A 16,211-nucleotide genomic window follows, 5' to 3' on the forward strand; every position below is an offset into this window, starting at 1 on the left:
CTTGAGCACCAAATAGCTTGAAGTATCCCAGAGGAAGAAATGGATGGCTGGCTCTGTAAACAGGAGCAGTGCTGTTAGGGGAAGTGATCCCATTTGTCCACTTATAGTTCTCTCTCCCTCCCCACCACCGCCCCAATACACAGTGTGTTCCAATGTGATACAGCACTCAAGAGATTTGACAACTTAAGGTATTTGGTCTCAACCAGAACTGTGGGCTTTTTACAGCTTCTTAAACTATCTCATTGTGCAATTTCAATTTACCAGCTCCGTGCAATGATGAATGAATTAAACCTTGCATAGCATTTTGCACTAAAAGCCCTATAGAAATGCTAACAGATATCTATAAATAACTTCTGTTTTGTGTGTTGAATAAAGCAATTAAAGAAGAAGAAGAAGAAGAAGAAGAAGAAGAAGAAGAAGAAGAAGAAGAAGAAGAAGAAGAAGAAGAAGAAGCAGAAGCTGCTAAATCTTTAGTTCTGGGGGCTGGGGTAGCAGGGGAAGAGTTTGAAACAAAACTGGATAATCTCATTTCTGATTTCATAATCTCACTTTTTCTTCCTACTATGGCTGAGAGGGGCATTTTCCACTGTATTCCAGAAAACAGCATCTGGGCAGCTTGTTTCCATCTCAGTGTGACTTCATCAGATTACTGAGATGTACCATGTCACTCACCATCCCAATATATTTTGTCTAAAGCAGAGCCCAACTCCCACCACGGCCAACACTTTAAAGAGTCTTATTGTACTATTCAGACTTTCATTTCCTGCCCTCATCTATATGCTCTCTCAGGGTGCAACCCAAAGAATTGTGCTTCACCTGGGGCATGATAGGGCTGGTCCTGCCGTGCCTCCCACCCTTCTGAGGAGCAACACCTTCAACTAGTACTACCCCGCTTGCTAAGCGCTCACTATAAACCAGTAAATGCACTTCATTAGAATGGATAGGTGGTTGGTCTGTGTACGTAGGGAGCATCACAAAGGACACTGCAATGTGTCAGGATATGCCTCTGCAGGACTGCTGAGTATTTGAGCGGACAGGCTTTGCCCTCATCCCAACAGTACTCCCACTTTTAGATCACCCACTAAACTGGGCAGCCGCTATTCATTTATATGGGAGAAGAGTGCATTAGGATAATTCCCAGGTCCAGCGACTGAGATCTGGGGCTCTCCTACTTGTTATGAACATTTGCCTGCAACAAGAGTCCACTCATTCAGAGCCCTTAGCCTACAGCTTTTGGGAGGGTTGGAGAAGAGTTGGTGGAGGCTCTCTCCTAAGACAAGGTTTCCCAGAATATATTAGGCATCTCCTTGCACCATTAGCTTCAGGGATTTACTCCTGCTCGCTCTCTCCACTCAGTTTGTCCACGTTCTAGTTACTCACTGAAATAATAGGGAGAGTGATATAAATGGACCACATGGGTGGGGGCAGGAGACAAACTAAGTCACTCAGTGGTTAAATGACTTTCACAAAAATATGCTGAAGGTCATTCTGTTGTCTCTTTTCCTGGCTGACCCTCCATCGCTTTTTTTACTTTGTGCTGTGCCTAATTCAATGTTTACGCTTTACCTTTTTATTGTATGTCAGATATTTTTTATTATATTCTGTATAGGGTTAATAACAACAACAAAAGAGAGATTAATTCCATAAATGAGACCTAGCCCTCAAATGGGATTACTATAAACACACACACACACACACACACACACACACACACGATTTCACTAAATTCAGCTGGGGGACTGAAATGCATAAAGAAACTCTTTGAAGGCCTGGCTCACACAAGCACATCTACATTCCTTGAACGCTTGTTTCTCATTATGGCTAAAGTAGGTTCTAGGGCAGACCCGGGGGCCGGATGCAGCCCAATCGCCTTCTCAATCCGGCCCATGGACGGTCCAGGAATCAGCGTGTTTTTACACAAGTAGAATGTGTCCTTTTATTTAAAATGCATCTCTGGGTTATTTGTGGGGCATGGGAATTCATTCATTCCCTCCCTCCCCCCCCCCCCAAATATAGTCCAGCCCACCACATGGTCTGAGGGACGGTGGACCGGCCCACGGCTGAAAAAGGTTGCTGACACCTGTTCTAGGGCATTGGTCTTCGAGTGGTGGGCTGGCTGGGACCCACTATGAAATCACTGCCAGAGCCAATGCGGGTTGCAATAGCAGCACTTCTGCCCTATAAATATATGGCAAAAGAGAGAGAGAGAGAAAAGACGTGGGTCCCCAAATGCATGTCTGGGTTAAAGGTAAGTCCCAGGTCCAAAAAGGTTGAAGACTACTTCTCAAGACTACTAAAAGTTCTCCCACAATATAGCTGTTCATCTTTAACGTGTTATCCAACCCTCTTGGTGACTATGAACCATCACGTGGTGACTATTGGTCAAGTCTACAAACTGCCTCAGTTCGAAAGTATCATGATTGAGCCAACTTGGGCTGAGTAAACTCTGATGGCTTACCATGTGGTAATATGGTAAACGAATAAGCATGTACGAACTGGCTTTAGATTACAACCAGTAGAGAACTCAGAATTAGTAATTTCAGGCTACCAGAGGCTCACAGGAAAAGGGGGTAGGGCACTTGTTTTATGATAGTATATTAGGGGAAAGAAACAGAGAAAGCTGCCTTATAGCCTCAGATCTTAGCTCAGTGTTGTCTATGCTGCCCGAGCAAAGCCCTTCATTCAGACAGGTGCCTTCTCCAGCTAAGGATCTAACTGGAGACCTTTTGCATGAAAAGCATGTGCACGGTCACTGAGCTGTGGCCCTTCCCCTGGGGATGCCCCTTGTGACTAATCATGATCATAGCACGTTTAGTAGCACACCAGCTCAGCAATGTTATATTTATGTATACACCTCTTCATGCGTTCGGCAACGGTTATCAGTAAAAATGCTAGGGTTTCATTATATCGTTCCTTTGCTGCAAACCAGCTAGATCTCGCCGCAGGAAGCGAACGCCAACTGAGAGGTTCTATTGTTTCCCCCCACAATGGCATTCCTTTGGGGGGTGGGGAGGACCTGAATGAAACCGAACCTCTATAAAAGTGTGTGCAACCTTGAGGATTCCAGTCCTGCCCCTTCCCTGCAAAGGGGCAAGAAAGCTTAAATGTCTGCCTTGAAGAATCACAACAGGATGGTAGCAAGTTTAAAGATCCTTGCTAAGTCCACATGATTTTGGCATGCCCGCCCACCCTCCCCACCCATACTGGTGAGGTTCTCATGCAGATGGATATTTCGAACCTAGCACCCTGAAGGCAACATGATGCAAGAGGAAAGAAGAACAGGGAAATGAAACGTGTGCATAAACACCAAGCATATACAGGTATAACAGTAGCAGCATTTACATCTGACTTCCAATACTGCAGATTTACTGGGGACGCGTTTTAAAATTTTATTTTTTTACCACCCTCCTTTATAAAAGGCTACCGTACTTCCTGACTTGCATGCTAGTGGAAAAGCATTGCCATTATGTGTTGCAACAGGAGGAAAGAGACAGAGAGGGCAATGGTTAAATTTGTGCTCAATCATGCCCACATGCAGATGCCCAGACTAGGCTACACAATGTTGCTTTTAAAACAACAACAACAACATCAGCAGAACAGAACGCAGTACGACAGTTAAAGGCACTCCAAACAGCTCCTAAAGCAGGTGGTTGGAGCCAGCTGGATACAGTACTGTCTGCGGTGACAAACCAAGTACACAGATGACAATTTAAGGGGGGGAAATGCCATGCACACAAACACAGAGAGAAATGTAATAATGAATATTTCATTGCAATATTTAGCCATGCATTTTAAAAAACATCACCTGAATCATGCAAGCCACCCACACAGACACGCACTAAGGGAGAAGGGAAATGCAATCAGCATGTAGAGCATTTCTGTCTAGAAATTGCAAGGTAGATCTTTCCCCTTCAGCTCCACTACCACCCCATGTAACACAGGTAAATGGCCAAAGAGAAAAACACCGGCTGGATTGGATCGGCTACCAAGTTGGCAGCATTGACTCAGCTCCATGAAGAGACATTCTCTGAAAGTCTATCAAATCCACCCAGCACCTACCTTCAATCTGGGATTTGTCCCTCCACCCCCCCCCCCCACCTGCCGGCTTATTCCTTCCCCACAGTATTTTGTAAGAAATAAAAGGCACTATCAGCCAAAGACTCAAGGGCAGTGTCCCCTTTTCAGGACTGCCAGAAATGTTGTGGAGATTTATATGCAATGTTGCATCCATTTACCTTGGCTTCTTTAGCAGAAAACTCCGTGGAGTTGGAAATTTTCATGGACTTTGAGCGGTGAGTTTGCCGCCAGACCGGGTCCTCTCGCGGGTATTTCACCGAACCTGTAGCTCTCACTCGGACCTTGCTGGTGCTCTGGACACTATTAACTCCAATCATTTCCACAAAGCAAATAAATATTCTCTCTCTCTCTCCTATATATATATATGTATATATAATATATATGAAGCGTGGGGCAGAAGAGGAGAAATAAACGACACTTCACAAATTCTCTTCAAGGTAGTTTTAGAAGGAGAGGAATCTCTGTGGAGCCTGAGCTGCAGCAATCAGCGTTTGCTTAAAAATGCACCAAGCTGGTCCCCCACTACCAGCCACCACACACATACACACACAGAGCATCTTCAACTACACTGTTTTGAGGCAGCGTGATTGTTCCAGGCACTGCCTACGTCACTGGCTGCAAAATATAAAAGGGTGGAAACCCCACCCCTACTCACTACCCTGCTGCTCAGCACATATCGCCATCCTTTCCCAATACACACAGACACACACACACGGGGGGGGGGGGTGCATTCTCCAGTGCGGCTCAAGGGTATCCGTTTCAAAGAGCGGAAGAGATGGCAAAAGGCCAAGCAAAAAAGCAATTCATTTCTGACTGCAGACAGGCAACACTTGTATTCCAGCCATACCATGTCAAAGTGCATTAAGCTGGGTGCAATAAAATTAAGACGGCACAAATAAAAGACTGCCCCGAAGGAGACGAGCCTGCCAGGTAGCCGCTGCTTCGGAAAGAAAATTGGGGTGGGGGCTAAATGGATTGCAAAACATCTTAGGAAAGACAAGCATGTTAAAAAAAGATGCTGCTTTTTCACCGGATGGTCTGCAGACACTAGCTTCACCTACAAGTGGGATTTACTTGGCAGCCCTGCGCATTTATACACAGAAGCACTTGGTAGCTATGATATGGTACTGGGAATCAAGAAATCCCCCATTCAGATCTTGCCTCTCCTTAAGGCAAGCTTCTCTCTGCCAGCTCCACACCTACAACTAGGATTACCAGGCAATATATGTTAAATGCTATTATTATTATTTTTAAAAAACCTAATCATTATAATTAACTCCCAGGTAATTTGTGCATAGGTTTGCAGATTTAGAACTTGTGTCTCAATTCAAGTTTTAGAGGGGGGGGTGTGGGGGGTGTGGGAAGAGGCATGAATGGCGCACATACATGCTCAGTCTCAATTTTCAGATTCGTTAACTGAGACACAAGGTCACACAGCTCAGTAGCTAAACCCCACTGTCCCAGCCTTGGCAGCGAAGGCTCGTATGTGAACCATTGTTCCCAAAATAACTGGTGGAAGAGGCTTAAAAAGTGTGGCCGGTTCTGCCTTCAAATCAGCACAAGTGAACAAAAAGGCAGAGGCTATGATGGTAGTCCAAGTCCTGGATCTGTTTCGCCAACTAAGGCAGCCCGTAAACCGCTGCACAAGAGGAGTGGGTTTTCTGCCCAATCAGTGTTTCAAACGGCGTAAGGGGAAGTAAGCTCCATATAAGGGAACGGTGGTGCTTACCTAAAGGCTACGAAGTCCAACCCCCCACCCCACCCCCCAAATCATTCCTAGCTCCTGGAGACCCAGAACACAGCAGATTGCATGTAACCATAGCAACCAAGCTCAGATGAGAACTGATCCCTAGTACGTTGGCACACAGGGGGAGTATCAGCTGGTAGCACTGGCTGGAGAAGGTAAAGACAAAAGTTGAACTGCATATGACTGAGGATGCCAGGAAGGGCACACATACGCCAACTGTTCCAGTTTACCAGGCACAGTTCCCTAATAGCTAGATCTATTGTTATATCTATCATCTATCTATCTATCTATCTATCTAATAACACACACACACACACACACACACACACACACACACACACACTCCTTCAGATGAATCTACAGTTACCAGGTATTTATGAACACTGCCCACCATCACTTACAAAGTTTACTGAACCATCAGTATACAAAACTTCTTCATAAATTGCTGCGTTCTGCACATTCTCTCAAGTTAGGAACTATCCTTGTTGCATGAGTTAGGAGAAAGATTATGCTGAAGTGTGAACAATCTCCAGTGTTTCATGAAGGCTATGCATATTGACCAGAGAAACACTCTTGAGATATACACAGTATGGACCACAAAATGTGCATATTGAGCACTGAAATGTACAAAATGCAGTCGAGATAGGCACATTTTCATGTTATCACAACATTCTGAACCAACACCACATTCCCCCCCCCCCCAATAAATGGCAAATGACTCTTGTCCACCTTGCTATATGTTGAGGTTTCTCCAGTAATATTTTCCCCCAGTGCCTTCTGAAGCAGAGTATTAGCAATCCAGTTTCCTTTTTAAATGAAATCATTTAATAGAATGTTTTCTCTCACAATGCACTTGATTTGCGCTTATTACAATGCATTTAGCAACAATTGCCACCTGAGGAGGCAGCTATCAGGTGGAAGGGAAGGGGTACATTGGCATTTTGTTCCTGTGTGTCTGCATAGACAACTATATGCACTAAGAGTTGAAATATATTCCCGCTCCCATCTGGGGTTTTCAATTCTAGTGACCCTGGGGAAGGATATGAAGGCCAAGGAAATCATTTAAAAGATTTTAAATTAATCAAACAGTGCACACAGAAGACTAATTAAAGGCCATGATTTACCAAGGACATTTTATATACAGTGGTACCTCGGGTTAAGTACTTAATTCGTTCCTGAAACTGTTCTTAACCTGAAGCACCACTTTAGCTAATGGGGCCTCCTGCTGCCGCCGCGCCACCGGAACACAATTTCTGTTCTCATCCTGAAGCAAAGTTCTTAACTTGAAGTACTATTTCTGGGTTAGCGGAGTCTGTAACCTGAAGCGTATGTAACCTGAAGCGTATGTAACCTGAGGTACCACTGTATACATTGGGGGTAATTTAAGATGAGCAGTACATAACAGCTAGTTATTGTGCATATTCACCACAGCTCCTGGATAATGTGCACATAATCAGTCTATGAAGAGAACTGTGCATATTTCCAGGTAAACATACGTAATCTGCAAACAGCAGAGGCCATATTTTTATCTGTTAGGCAGGTACTGAAATTTTCTCAGTGCCTTTTAAAACACTGGTGTGTGATGGGGGGGGGAGGGTTTACTGAGTTCTGATGTTTTTATGTGAAGCTGCTGCCAGCACTGCCATCATCAGCACATGACTTTCCCACCTCAGTAGTGAATGTTTAAGTTCAGTTACCTTATTATGCTAGCACCCCTGGGATATGACAGGGTTACTTTAAAGAGTAGATGAAAGTTTTCCACAATCACTGTAACAACAGAAACCGATGTGGAGCTATGAAAAATTAAAAGGCAGGGTTATAAAGGTCCTTTTGAAAGTGGCTAAGAACTTTGTCCTAGAGAACACAAGCTTAATAGGTTGCCTAAATTCTTCTTTGCAGCCTCATCAACAGATTCTCTGCTTTTGCACAGTTTGGGGACTTCATTGCACCTCTGCCTGCTGCTCTGACAAATATAAAAATAAGAATAATACAGTAGCAGCAGATCAAACTTCAGAAATTTTCTTGCCTCCTCATTTTCTGTGTTAGTAAAAACCTATCTTCACAATGCCCGTGAAAAACTGGTGTGCATCCACTTTGGAAGAAGCACAAATACCAAACCAAAGCTGCCCCATTTGGAGGTGTGTGGATGTCCTTGGAGCAGTCTTAAAGGTTGATCCCAAAGCTTCAGACCAACTACAACACTTTGTAAGGTCCTGGAGGAGCTGTCAGTTTCAAGAGTGTGTCTTCACAGCAAGCAGTACATGCTTATGCCAACACAGTGCAAGGAGGAACAGCTCTGAGGACACATATCAGTGTGGTTGTCAGAAGAGAAGAAAAGTAAAAGCTATACTAAAAACAAAACAAAACAAAATGGCTGGGAGTGAAGATCACGCCACAAGCAATGACCCTGTTGCCTCAAGGATCTTTGTGGTGCTGGGCTTGCCACAATTAAAATGAAGTAAATGTTTATCATTCCCTCGGCCTGTAAAAGCAAGATGAGCGCCGCAACCCCACAGTCGTTCGCGGCTGGACTTAACTGCCAGGGGTCCCTTTACCTTTTTAAATGTTTATCAGAGACATTTATGCTTATGTTATATTCAGATAGAATACTTTTAAAAGCATGCATTCTATCCTCCTATTTTTAATTGTTAAGTAAGCTGTATTTTAAACCCAGTTGGATTAAAAACTTAAGTTATGAGCTGTGCAGAGCAGTGTATGCTGACCCTGATGATAAGAAATAGTTCAAGCCTTAGCAACTGCATGACAACCATACTGAAACATTTGTGTGTGAGAGTGGAACGAATGGTTTTCTTCCTAAGCAAAGGCTAAGAAGCAAAATGAGCAGGTTTGGCCAAGCAGATGAGCAAGGACTGATTTGGGCTTTGCTGCTAACTTTCAACCTACGTAAATGGGAGTTTCCATGCACATCAAAAGGACTAATATTGAGACAATAATGATTATAGCAATGGATTTTGACAAAGGTAATGCAACTTTTTCAACCCAATGGCATTTTAGATCCTGTGGGATGGAACTTCTGTTTTCCATGCTTATATAAAGGCAGGACTGTCTCAATGCCAATCTGAAGGCACCAATTTGGAGAAGACTATCACAGCATAATCCAAAGAGGCAACATATGTCTGCAGCACTCACCTTTTCCCTCTTTTTGTTTGTTACAGGATTCTTAGCCCAGGCCGTTGACAGGTGGATGGGTGTGAGTATACCCCATCTTTTGTGTGTATGAATTTAGGACTAGTGTACAAGGTAGAGCAGGGACGCGGGTGGCGCTGTGGGTTAAACCACAGAGCCTAGGACTTGCCGATCAGAAGGTTGGCGGTTCGAATCCCCACGATGGGGTGAGCTCCAGTTGCTCGGTCCCTGCTCCTGCCAACCTACCAGTTCGAAAGCACCTCAAAGTGCAAGTAGATAAATAGGTACCGCTCTGGTGGGAAGGTAAAGGGCATTTCCATGCGCTGCTCTGGTTCGCCAGAAGCGGCTTAGTCATGCTGGCCACATGACCCGGAAGCTGTATGGCGGCTCCCTCGGCCAATAAAGCGAGATGAGCGCCGCAACCCCGGAGTCGGCCACGACTAGACCTAAAGGTCAGGGGTCCCTTTACCTTTACCTTACAAGGTAGGGCAATATCTTCTATTTCCCCTTTCCCCCAGAGTCAATCTCCACGAGGGAGAGAACACCTTGCTATGGAAACATGTGTTTAGCAAATAAAGCTTTAGAACTTTCATTTTCAATCTGGTTGTTTGTCAATCCCTGGACTCTCCAGGCAGAGCTGGGAAATGCTTCCTGCCTGAAATCCTGGCAGTCAGTGTCAACAATACTGTGTCAGATAGTCTGACTTGGTATAAGGCAGCTTCCAATCTTCCCGTAAGTAACCAAGGACAGCGAGTGCAATAAATTCTGTCTTAGTAGAAATGTTGAATCAGGATAGATGTCACCTGTCAGGCTGCTGTTGAATGGGAAGTTAGCCAGCTGACCAGTTTATTTTCCTCTTGCAAGCAAGCCGGAAAGACTAGGGGATCCTATATATGAATTTTGTCAGGGAGTTTTCCTTTCTCTCCTTTTCAGGCTTTACCAACCAACACTAAGGATTGGTAAGTTCAGGACAAAAGAGGAAAACTGCTTTGACCTTGAACAAAACTGAATGTTCTTTTTTGTTTCTCTCCCTTCCTTCTCTTTCCCTGAAGGCCCACATTGGCTGAATCACATTCCAGTTTCCTCATATCCAAACAGCACCATCTTTCTTCCTTAGACGTCCTTCCAACTAACATGCGCATCAATTCACTTTTCCATCATCTAATGTCATTTGGCCCCCAACGACCCACTTGGTAGTTATTCTTCCACTCTCCACAATAGCCTGGACCTCCTCTCCTTTAAGCTCCTTTTTAAAACCTCCCCCAACTCCATCCCTTTTTCTTCTGCATTTCACTCATCCTCCTCCACCACCACTTGTCTTCCAAGATCCCTTTAGCCCTTAATACTCAGGTGCTAGGACTTCAGTCTGTCAGAAAGTCCCATCGGTTGTACATTTCAGTCTCCTTGCCTTACCTCCCTCGAAGAGATAGATAGCAATTATGGTTATCTAATGGTGAGAGAAATACATTCTAAATAAACGCCGAGTCCCTCTTTGCTATTTCCAGAAAGGAGCTATGCCAAAGCCCAGCTGGCATCAATGGCAGCTGCCAAGAACGCATGCCATGGGCAAGTTCAGCATTCCTGGGCACTGTAAAGGGCTATTGTTTGTTCTGGGATAATTTTATGTGTATTCTAAGGAAGTGTTATTTTCCTGTCACCTAGAATCTTTACGGTCAAAGAACACACCCCAGTCTACCTTGCCTTTCTGATTAGTCTGATCACACACACAAATTACCCATCAGGGCCTCGCTGTGAAAAGTACTTATAAAAAGGTGATATATCAACGTGCCACTGGGAGAAAGGGGGAAAGGACAGGTGTTATCTTTTCCCTGCTGCTTACGTGGACAGCCCTGGGATCATTATTTTCCACTTTCAGCAGTGGAAATAAAACTATTCCAAGAGAGGCGAGGATAATTACCAGTGGTGCTATTCCCCCGAGATTTTTTTAAAAAGTAAGGTATTATGTTGGTGGTTGAATCACACTCATCAAACCTCCGGCACTTAAATGAGCATGCTCCAGATCATACAGCAGAGGACTATCAATAGCTGTTAGTCATGATAGCTATGTCTGGGCTCCATACTTAGTGTCACTATTGGGTAACCAGAGACTGGGAAGAAACAACAGAGGATTACCATGCTATCAAGCCCTGGTTATGTGCTTCCAAGGGGGATGTGGTCAGCCACTACTGGACCTACATCCCATACAGCTGGAACGGATGGAACTGCAGTATGATCAAGCAAATGTTCTTATGTTTTTATGAAACCAATAATGAACAAAATCAGGATTCAAATGCACTTGCAGCTTATGATGCTATCCAATGCTGCTTGGAAGAGCATGGAGGGTATTGGAATGGAACCAGGTTTGGGGAGGAAGGGCAGAATGAACATGAGTAGAACCTACTGGATCAGGCCAAAGGCTTCACCTAGTCCAATATCATGCAAAGGCTTCAGGCAGGACCTGAACACAATAGCACTGTACAGGCAGTGACAGATTTGCTTGGGAGCCACATTCCAGACCCCCACACGCATGGGTGAAGCCCGTGTAAGGCTGCTCTGTGCTGCCCCTTTTGTGACGCTTTTAGGTCACTTTTAGGTTTGGGCCGATGAGTGCATACGCAGTCGCAAACATACTGGACAAGCATAAATCAGTCGCTACCTGTACTCTTGCAACTCCTAGAAGCTGATATTCAGAGGCACAGTGCCTCTGACAGCTGGTGTAGAACATACCATCATAGCTAGTAGTCATTAATAGTCTTATCCTCTATCAGTTCGTCCAATCCTCTTTTAAAACCATCCAGGTAGATACGATTTGGGCTTACTGCACTTAGGACAGAATGCCTGGGGTAAGGAAATGTATCCTTTGTAGAATATTAGAGACAATTATAATGGAGAATGATGTAGAATAATACAACAACTCACTGGAGAATTAACCATATTAAAGGCTCAGCAACTCTGCTGTTGAAAATCATTCCATAAATTTGCATTCCTGTGCAAGCCAGACAGCTTCAATTAATTTAAACAAGCTCTGACAAGTACACAGTCCAAAAATAATTCACTAACCTATTTGCCCTTTATTTGAAGTAACCTAGTTTTCACAAGTGGATTCATAAGGCCATTACTCTGTATTCCCTTATTAGAAGGGAAAGATCCAGAATAACATAGAGCTTCCATCAAAAGTGGATACTCTGGTATTCTGGCTAGTCAGATGTCTCTGGGAAGTTCACAGAGCATGAAGTGAACAACCATTTCCTTGCCTATCTTCAGCTTCTGGTAGTCAGATGTGTCTGAACATGAGTGGCTCAATGTAGCTATGTGGGCTAACAGAAGTGTCCTCGATGGATGAGTAATTCTCTTTAAAAACATAAAGTTAGTGGTCATCAACACACCTTGTATGAATGAATTCCAAAGCTGATTATGTGTTGTATGAAGTAGTCTTTCCTTTGGTCTCTCCTTAACGGTGAAATTCTATTCCAAGAGGTTCCTGGAGATTAGCACCCTAACTCTTCCTTCTGGCTCCTGGTCATGTTTGTACAAGTGGCGTCTGACAACAACACCATACATATGAGGTAGCAGTCAGGGCCTCCTGGGGATTTCCTAGCACACTTTACTGTTGTTCTTCTATTGATAATGTGTTTATTACTGTTGTCTTCATTCACTGCTTAGGTGCTTCTCTATTTCTAAAGCCACTTGCCCTGTCAGAATGGTGGGCTGTCAATCATAAAGCCCTGCTACAGTAATGGGGTCTTTGTTGAGGTTGAAGGGTAGTCCTTGCTCCGCCAGCTGGTCTGGAGGGTGGGAAAGACCTTCCCACCAGGTGAGATCATCTAAACAAGGGGGTCCTGCCTGCACAACCAGTGAGAGGAGCCATCCCAAGTACAATGACTGCCTTCTAGCAGCCGCTGGGAATAGAAATTCAAGTTAAGAATTTCCATTTTTTCCCCCTATAAAGTAATGTTGACATGGCAGCACAATATGATAAATATCACATTTATTTTCAATCTTTCCTTAAAATTAATTGTGTGTGTTTAATAGTCTATTAACACGAACCTGTACAAATCGATGCACACACACCAAGGCTGGAGTGGGACCTCAACATAAAAGTTTTATTCTCAATTTTGTTCCTTAGTATCATCAAGAAGGCTTTTAGATATACTGTACCTTTTCTCTATCAATAGAATGCACTCTAATTATCTGCTTAGACACTCAGAAAGTACTGAGAAACATCTACTAGAATTATTCTTTTCATACTTTAAATGCTTTAAATTAAAGTACTATTTAAATCCTATTCTACCTGTGTCACTCAATCAGTGATACAGATTCAACAATCTTCACAACTGGCTTTTACACTTACTGACAGTAAACTAAATCTTCCATGAATTCCAGGGTACTGGGATCCTTAGAAATTTCTTAAGTGTCAGGTTTAAATGATTCACATTTGAGCCTTCAATGAAACTAAGATTTGGGAGGCTGCTTGCAAAGGAGGTTTCATTAATGCAAGTACTGCCATGATCTCTGATTGTAGGATGACGACATATTGGAGGGTAGGGGAGAAAGAGAGAAAGAGAGAGAGAGAGAGAGAGAGAGAGAGAGAGAGAGAGAGAGAGAGACTGAGACTTTTATGGTGAACTACCCATGGAAGGATTAGGCTCCCACCTCCAAGCATTCTGCCAACAACTGCAAGAATCTGAACATGTAATGCAACAATTCCAACTGTTACAAGGCACGTGTATTTTGTTCCAAGCAGACTATAAAACAGAATAAACATTCCTGAGGGAAGAAACAGACACTACTCAAAGCACAGGGCAGGTGCTGAAAAGAGCTGACTGGTGTCAAGTTCCCTGACACCACATAATATATACAGTGGTACCTCGGGTTACATACGCTTCAGGTTATATACGCTTCAGGTTACAGCCTCCGCTAACCCAGAAATACTGCTTCAGGTTAAGAATTTTGCTTCAGGATGAGAACAGAAATTGTGCTCTGGCAGCGCAGCAGCAGCAGGAGGAGGCCCCATTAGGTAAAGTGGTGCTTCAGGTTAAGAACAGTTTCAGGTTAAGTACGGACCTCCGGAACGAATTAAGTACTTAACCCGAGGTACCACTGTAGTAATGAATCTGTGATGCTCCCTCCATCCCACAATATCCATCCCTGGCCACCAAGCAAGAAGAGAACACTCAGTGTGGCATTATTAAGTCATGTAGGCTACATGACAGGGAGATGGGAATGAGACTTCTGGCCGGAAGTTCATCCCTGGCTGGAACACCTCTGGGAATATGAAACAAGGTGGATTCAATGTGCAACTCCCCCAGGGGAGGGGGCACAACGCCCAACTTCCTTCCATAAGTGCCTTTACCTCTCTCAAAGAGGGACTCGCCATCGCTGGAGAAGAATGGCTGAGTCTGTTTGGGGAGGAGCTGTGTGTTGTGCAGACCTTGAACCATGTAGGACTACATAAAAACAAGTGTCCAAGTAAACGGCTCTGCTAGCTTCTGATCTTCCCAAAGTTTTGGATGCCTCCCAAGCCATTTGTATAAATTAGGCCGAACTGGATATCTAAATTAGCTGAGATGAATGGAACTCTATACCTAGAGATGTTAAACTGTAACACTGGTGTAAAGACCTGCCCTTCACTGTGGAAAGAAATCCTAGATGGCCTTTGTGATGCAGAGTTGGAGAAACTCTACCTATGGCGCTTTCAGAAGGGCTCCGCTTTCTACACAAACAAAAGGAGAAGAATCCATTACCACAGTTTTTAAGCCCGAGTCAAGTGACAAAAAAATAAAAAAACCTTTTTTTGAAGCCTTCCAATAAACTATAGTAACCAAGTGACATGCTTGTACTGGACAAAGTTCTTATAACATAGAAAGCAATAATGTCCTCTCCATCAGAAGATGTCCTCTCCATCAGAAGATGTATCCCGCCCAGCTCTACATCTAACAATCTGTAGTAAACTGTAACATAGGGAAGCTACCTTGTACCAAGTCAGTCAAGTGGTCCATCTAGCTCACACTAACTGGAAGCAGATCTCCAGGGTTTTAGACAGGAGTCTTTCTCAGCCCTACCTGAAAAAGTCAAGGATTGAGCCCAAGACCTTCTGGATAGAAAACATGTGCTTTACCACTGAACTATGGATTTTCCCCAAACAAAAGCATTAGTGGCAGTCACCATGGCCTTGTGCAACAGTGTCATGGCGGCAATGGCTGAGGTGTTTTACTAGTTTGATATCTATCGCTTATATGAATTCTCGAGATTTACCAGTACTTCAAACTACTGTCTGTGTACCTATAGGAACCAGTGATACCCAAGAGCAACTACTTATGATTTAAGTGCGCAAAGACCAAAATGGTTTCCAGTAACAGGATAAGAGAATATGTTTGATGCATTATGTGGAAATGACTAATATCATTACAGCTTTCAGATTTTCACTCTTTAGGCCTTTCCTTGATCCCAAAGATACACACCCTATCTGACAGGGCACATCATTTAGTTTTCCATATAAATATGTATTTCTAGTATTTGCATTGGAAGAAGAAACACCGTGGTGCATATGTAACAGCGAAACAGGATGCCTTCACCTGCCCCAGCTGCAATAAAACATGTCTCTCCAGTATCGGTCTCTACAGCCACAGCAGGCGCTGTAACTCTCCAACGGTTTGACTTTACCCCTAATGGCAAACCCACCCACTGTCTCCCAAGATAAACAGATGCCAACAACTGCACAATGTTCTGCTTGTTTAGCAGAAACCAATTTCGCTGAAGCACAGTGCTGCCGTCTTGAATGAACGATGGTGCAATCATACCACTGCTACAATGGCTGGAAGTGGATAAAATCAGAACCAAACCAATAGGACACAAAGTCATCCTGGAACAGCGGGGCCATTTTGTCAGAGGAAGCCTGAGGAGCAGTGGGACAATGCCAGTGCGAGGGGAAAGGGTGGAACTAGTGCCGCCTAAAATCATCAAGGAGTGAGGTGCTAAGCCTGGCAGACTTCCTCAGGAAAGACATTTAAAAAATGCTATGCCACAACTGAGCAGTTCTTGCTTGCCACCCCTGTTCTCCACAGCTCAAAGAGTAGGTAGATGGAGCAAGGGCTCCATAGATGATCTCGGGGAGTTCATACGAAAGAAGGCGTTCAGTTAGATGGGCTTGAAGAGTGCTTTTGCACCATAATTCTTTGGGACACCTCGCACATTATTCATGCTATATTGCTGGAGGTGCATTCACCAGAATATGGTATTT

The 16,211-nt window shown here is 44.0% G+C and overlaps 1 protein-coding gene across 9 annotated transcripts in view; it reads right to left on the minus strand.

Moving 5' to 3' along the window:
• The window catches only part of PSD3 (pleckstrin and Sec7 domain containing 3), a 151,982-nt gene that overhangs the window by 50,645 nt on the left and 85,126 nt on the right, over positions 1-16,211 (minus strand). The window contains exon 1 of one of the 9 annotated variants that reach the window (XM_028712748.2): positions 4,236-4,657. The exons of the other annotated variants lie outside the window; for them this stretch is intronic. Coding sequence (XP_028568581.2) covers positions 4,236-4,394 — 159 coding nt within the window. The 5' untranslated portion in view covers positions 4,395-4,657. Of the gene's footprint in view, positions 1-4,235; positions 4,658-16,211 lie in introns of those variants that run through there. 9 annotated transcript variants of the gene reach the window in all.

The sequence above is a fragment of the Podarcis muralis genome, chromosome 17 (assembly GCF_964188315.1).
Source record: "Podarcis muralis chromosome 17, rPodMur119.hap1.1, whole genome shotgun sequence".
NCBI classification, from domain to species: Eukaryota; Metazoa; Chordata; class Lepidosauria; order Squamata; family Lacertidae; genus Podarcis; species Podarcis muralis.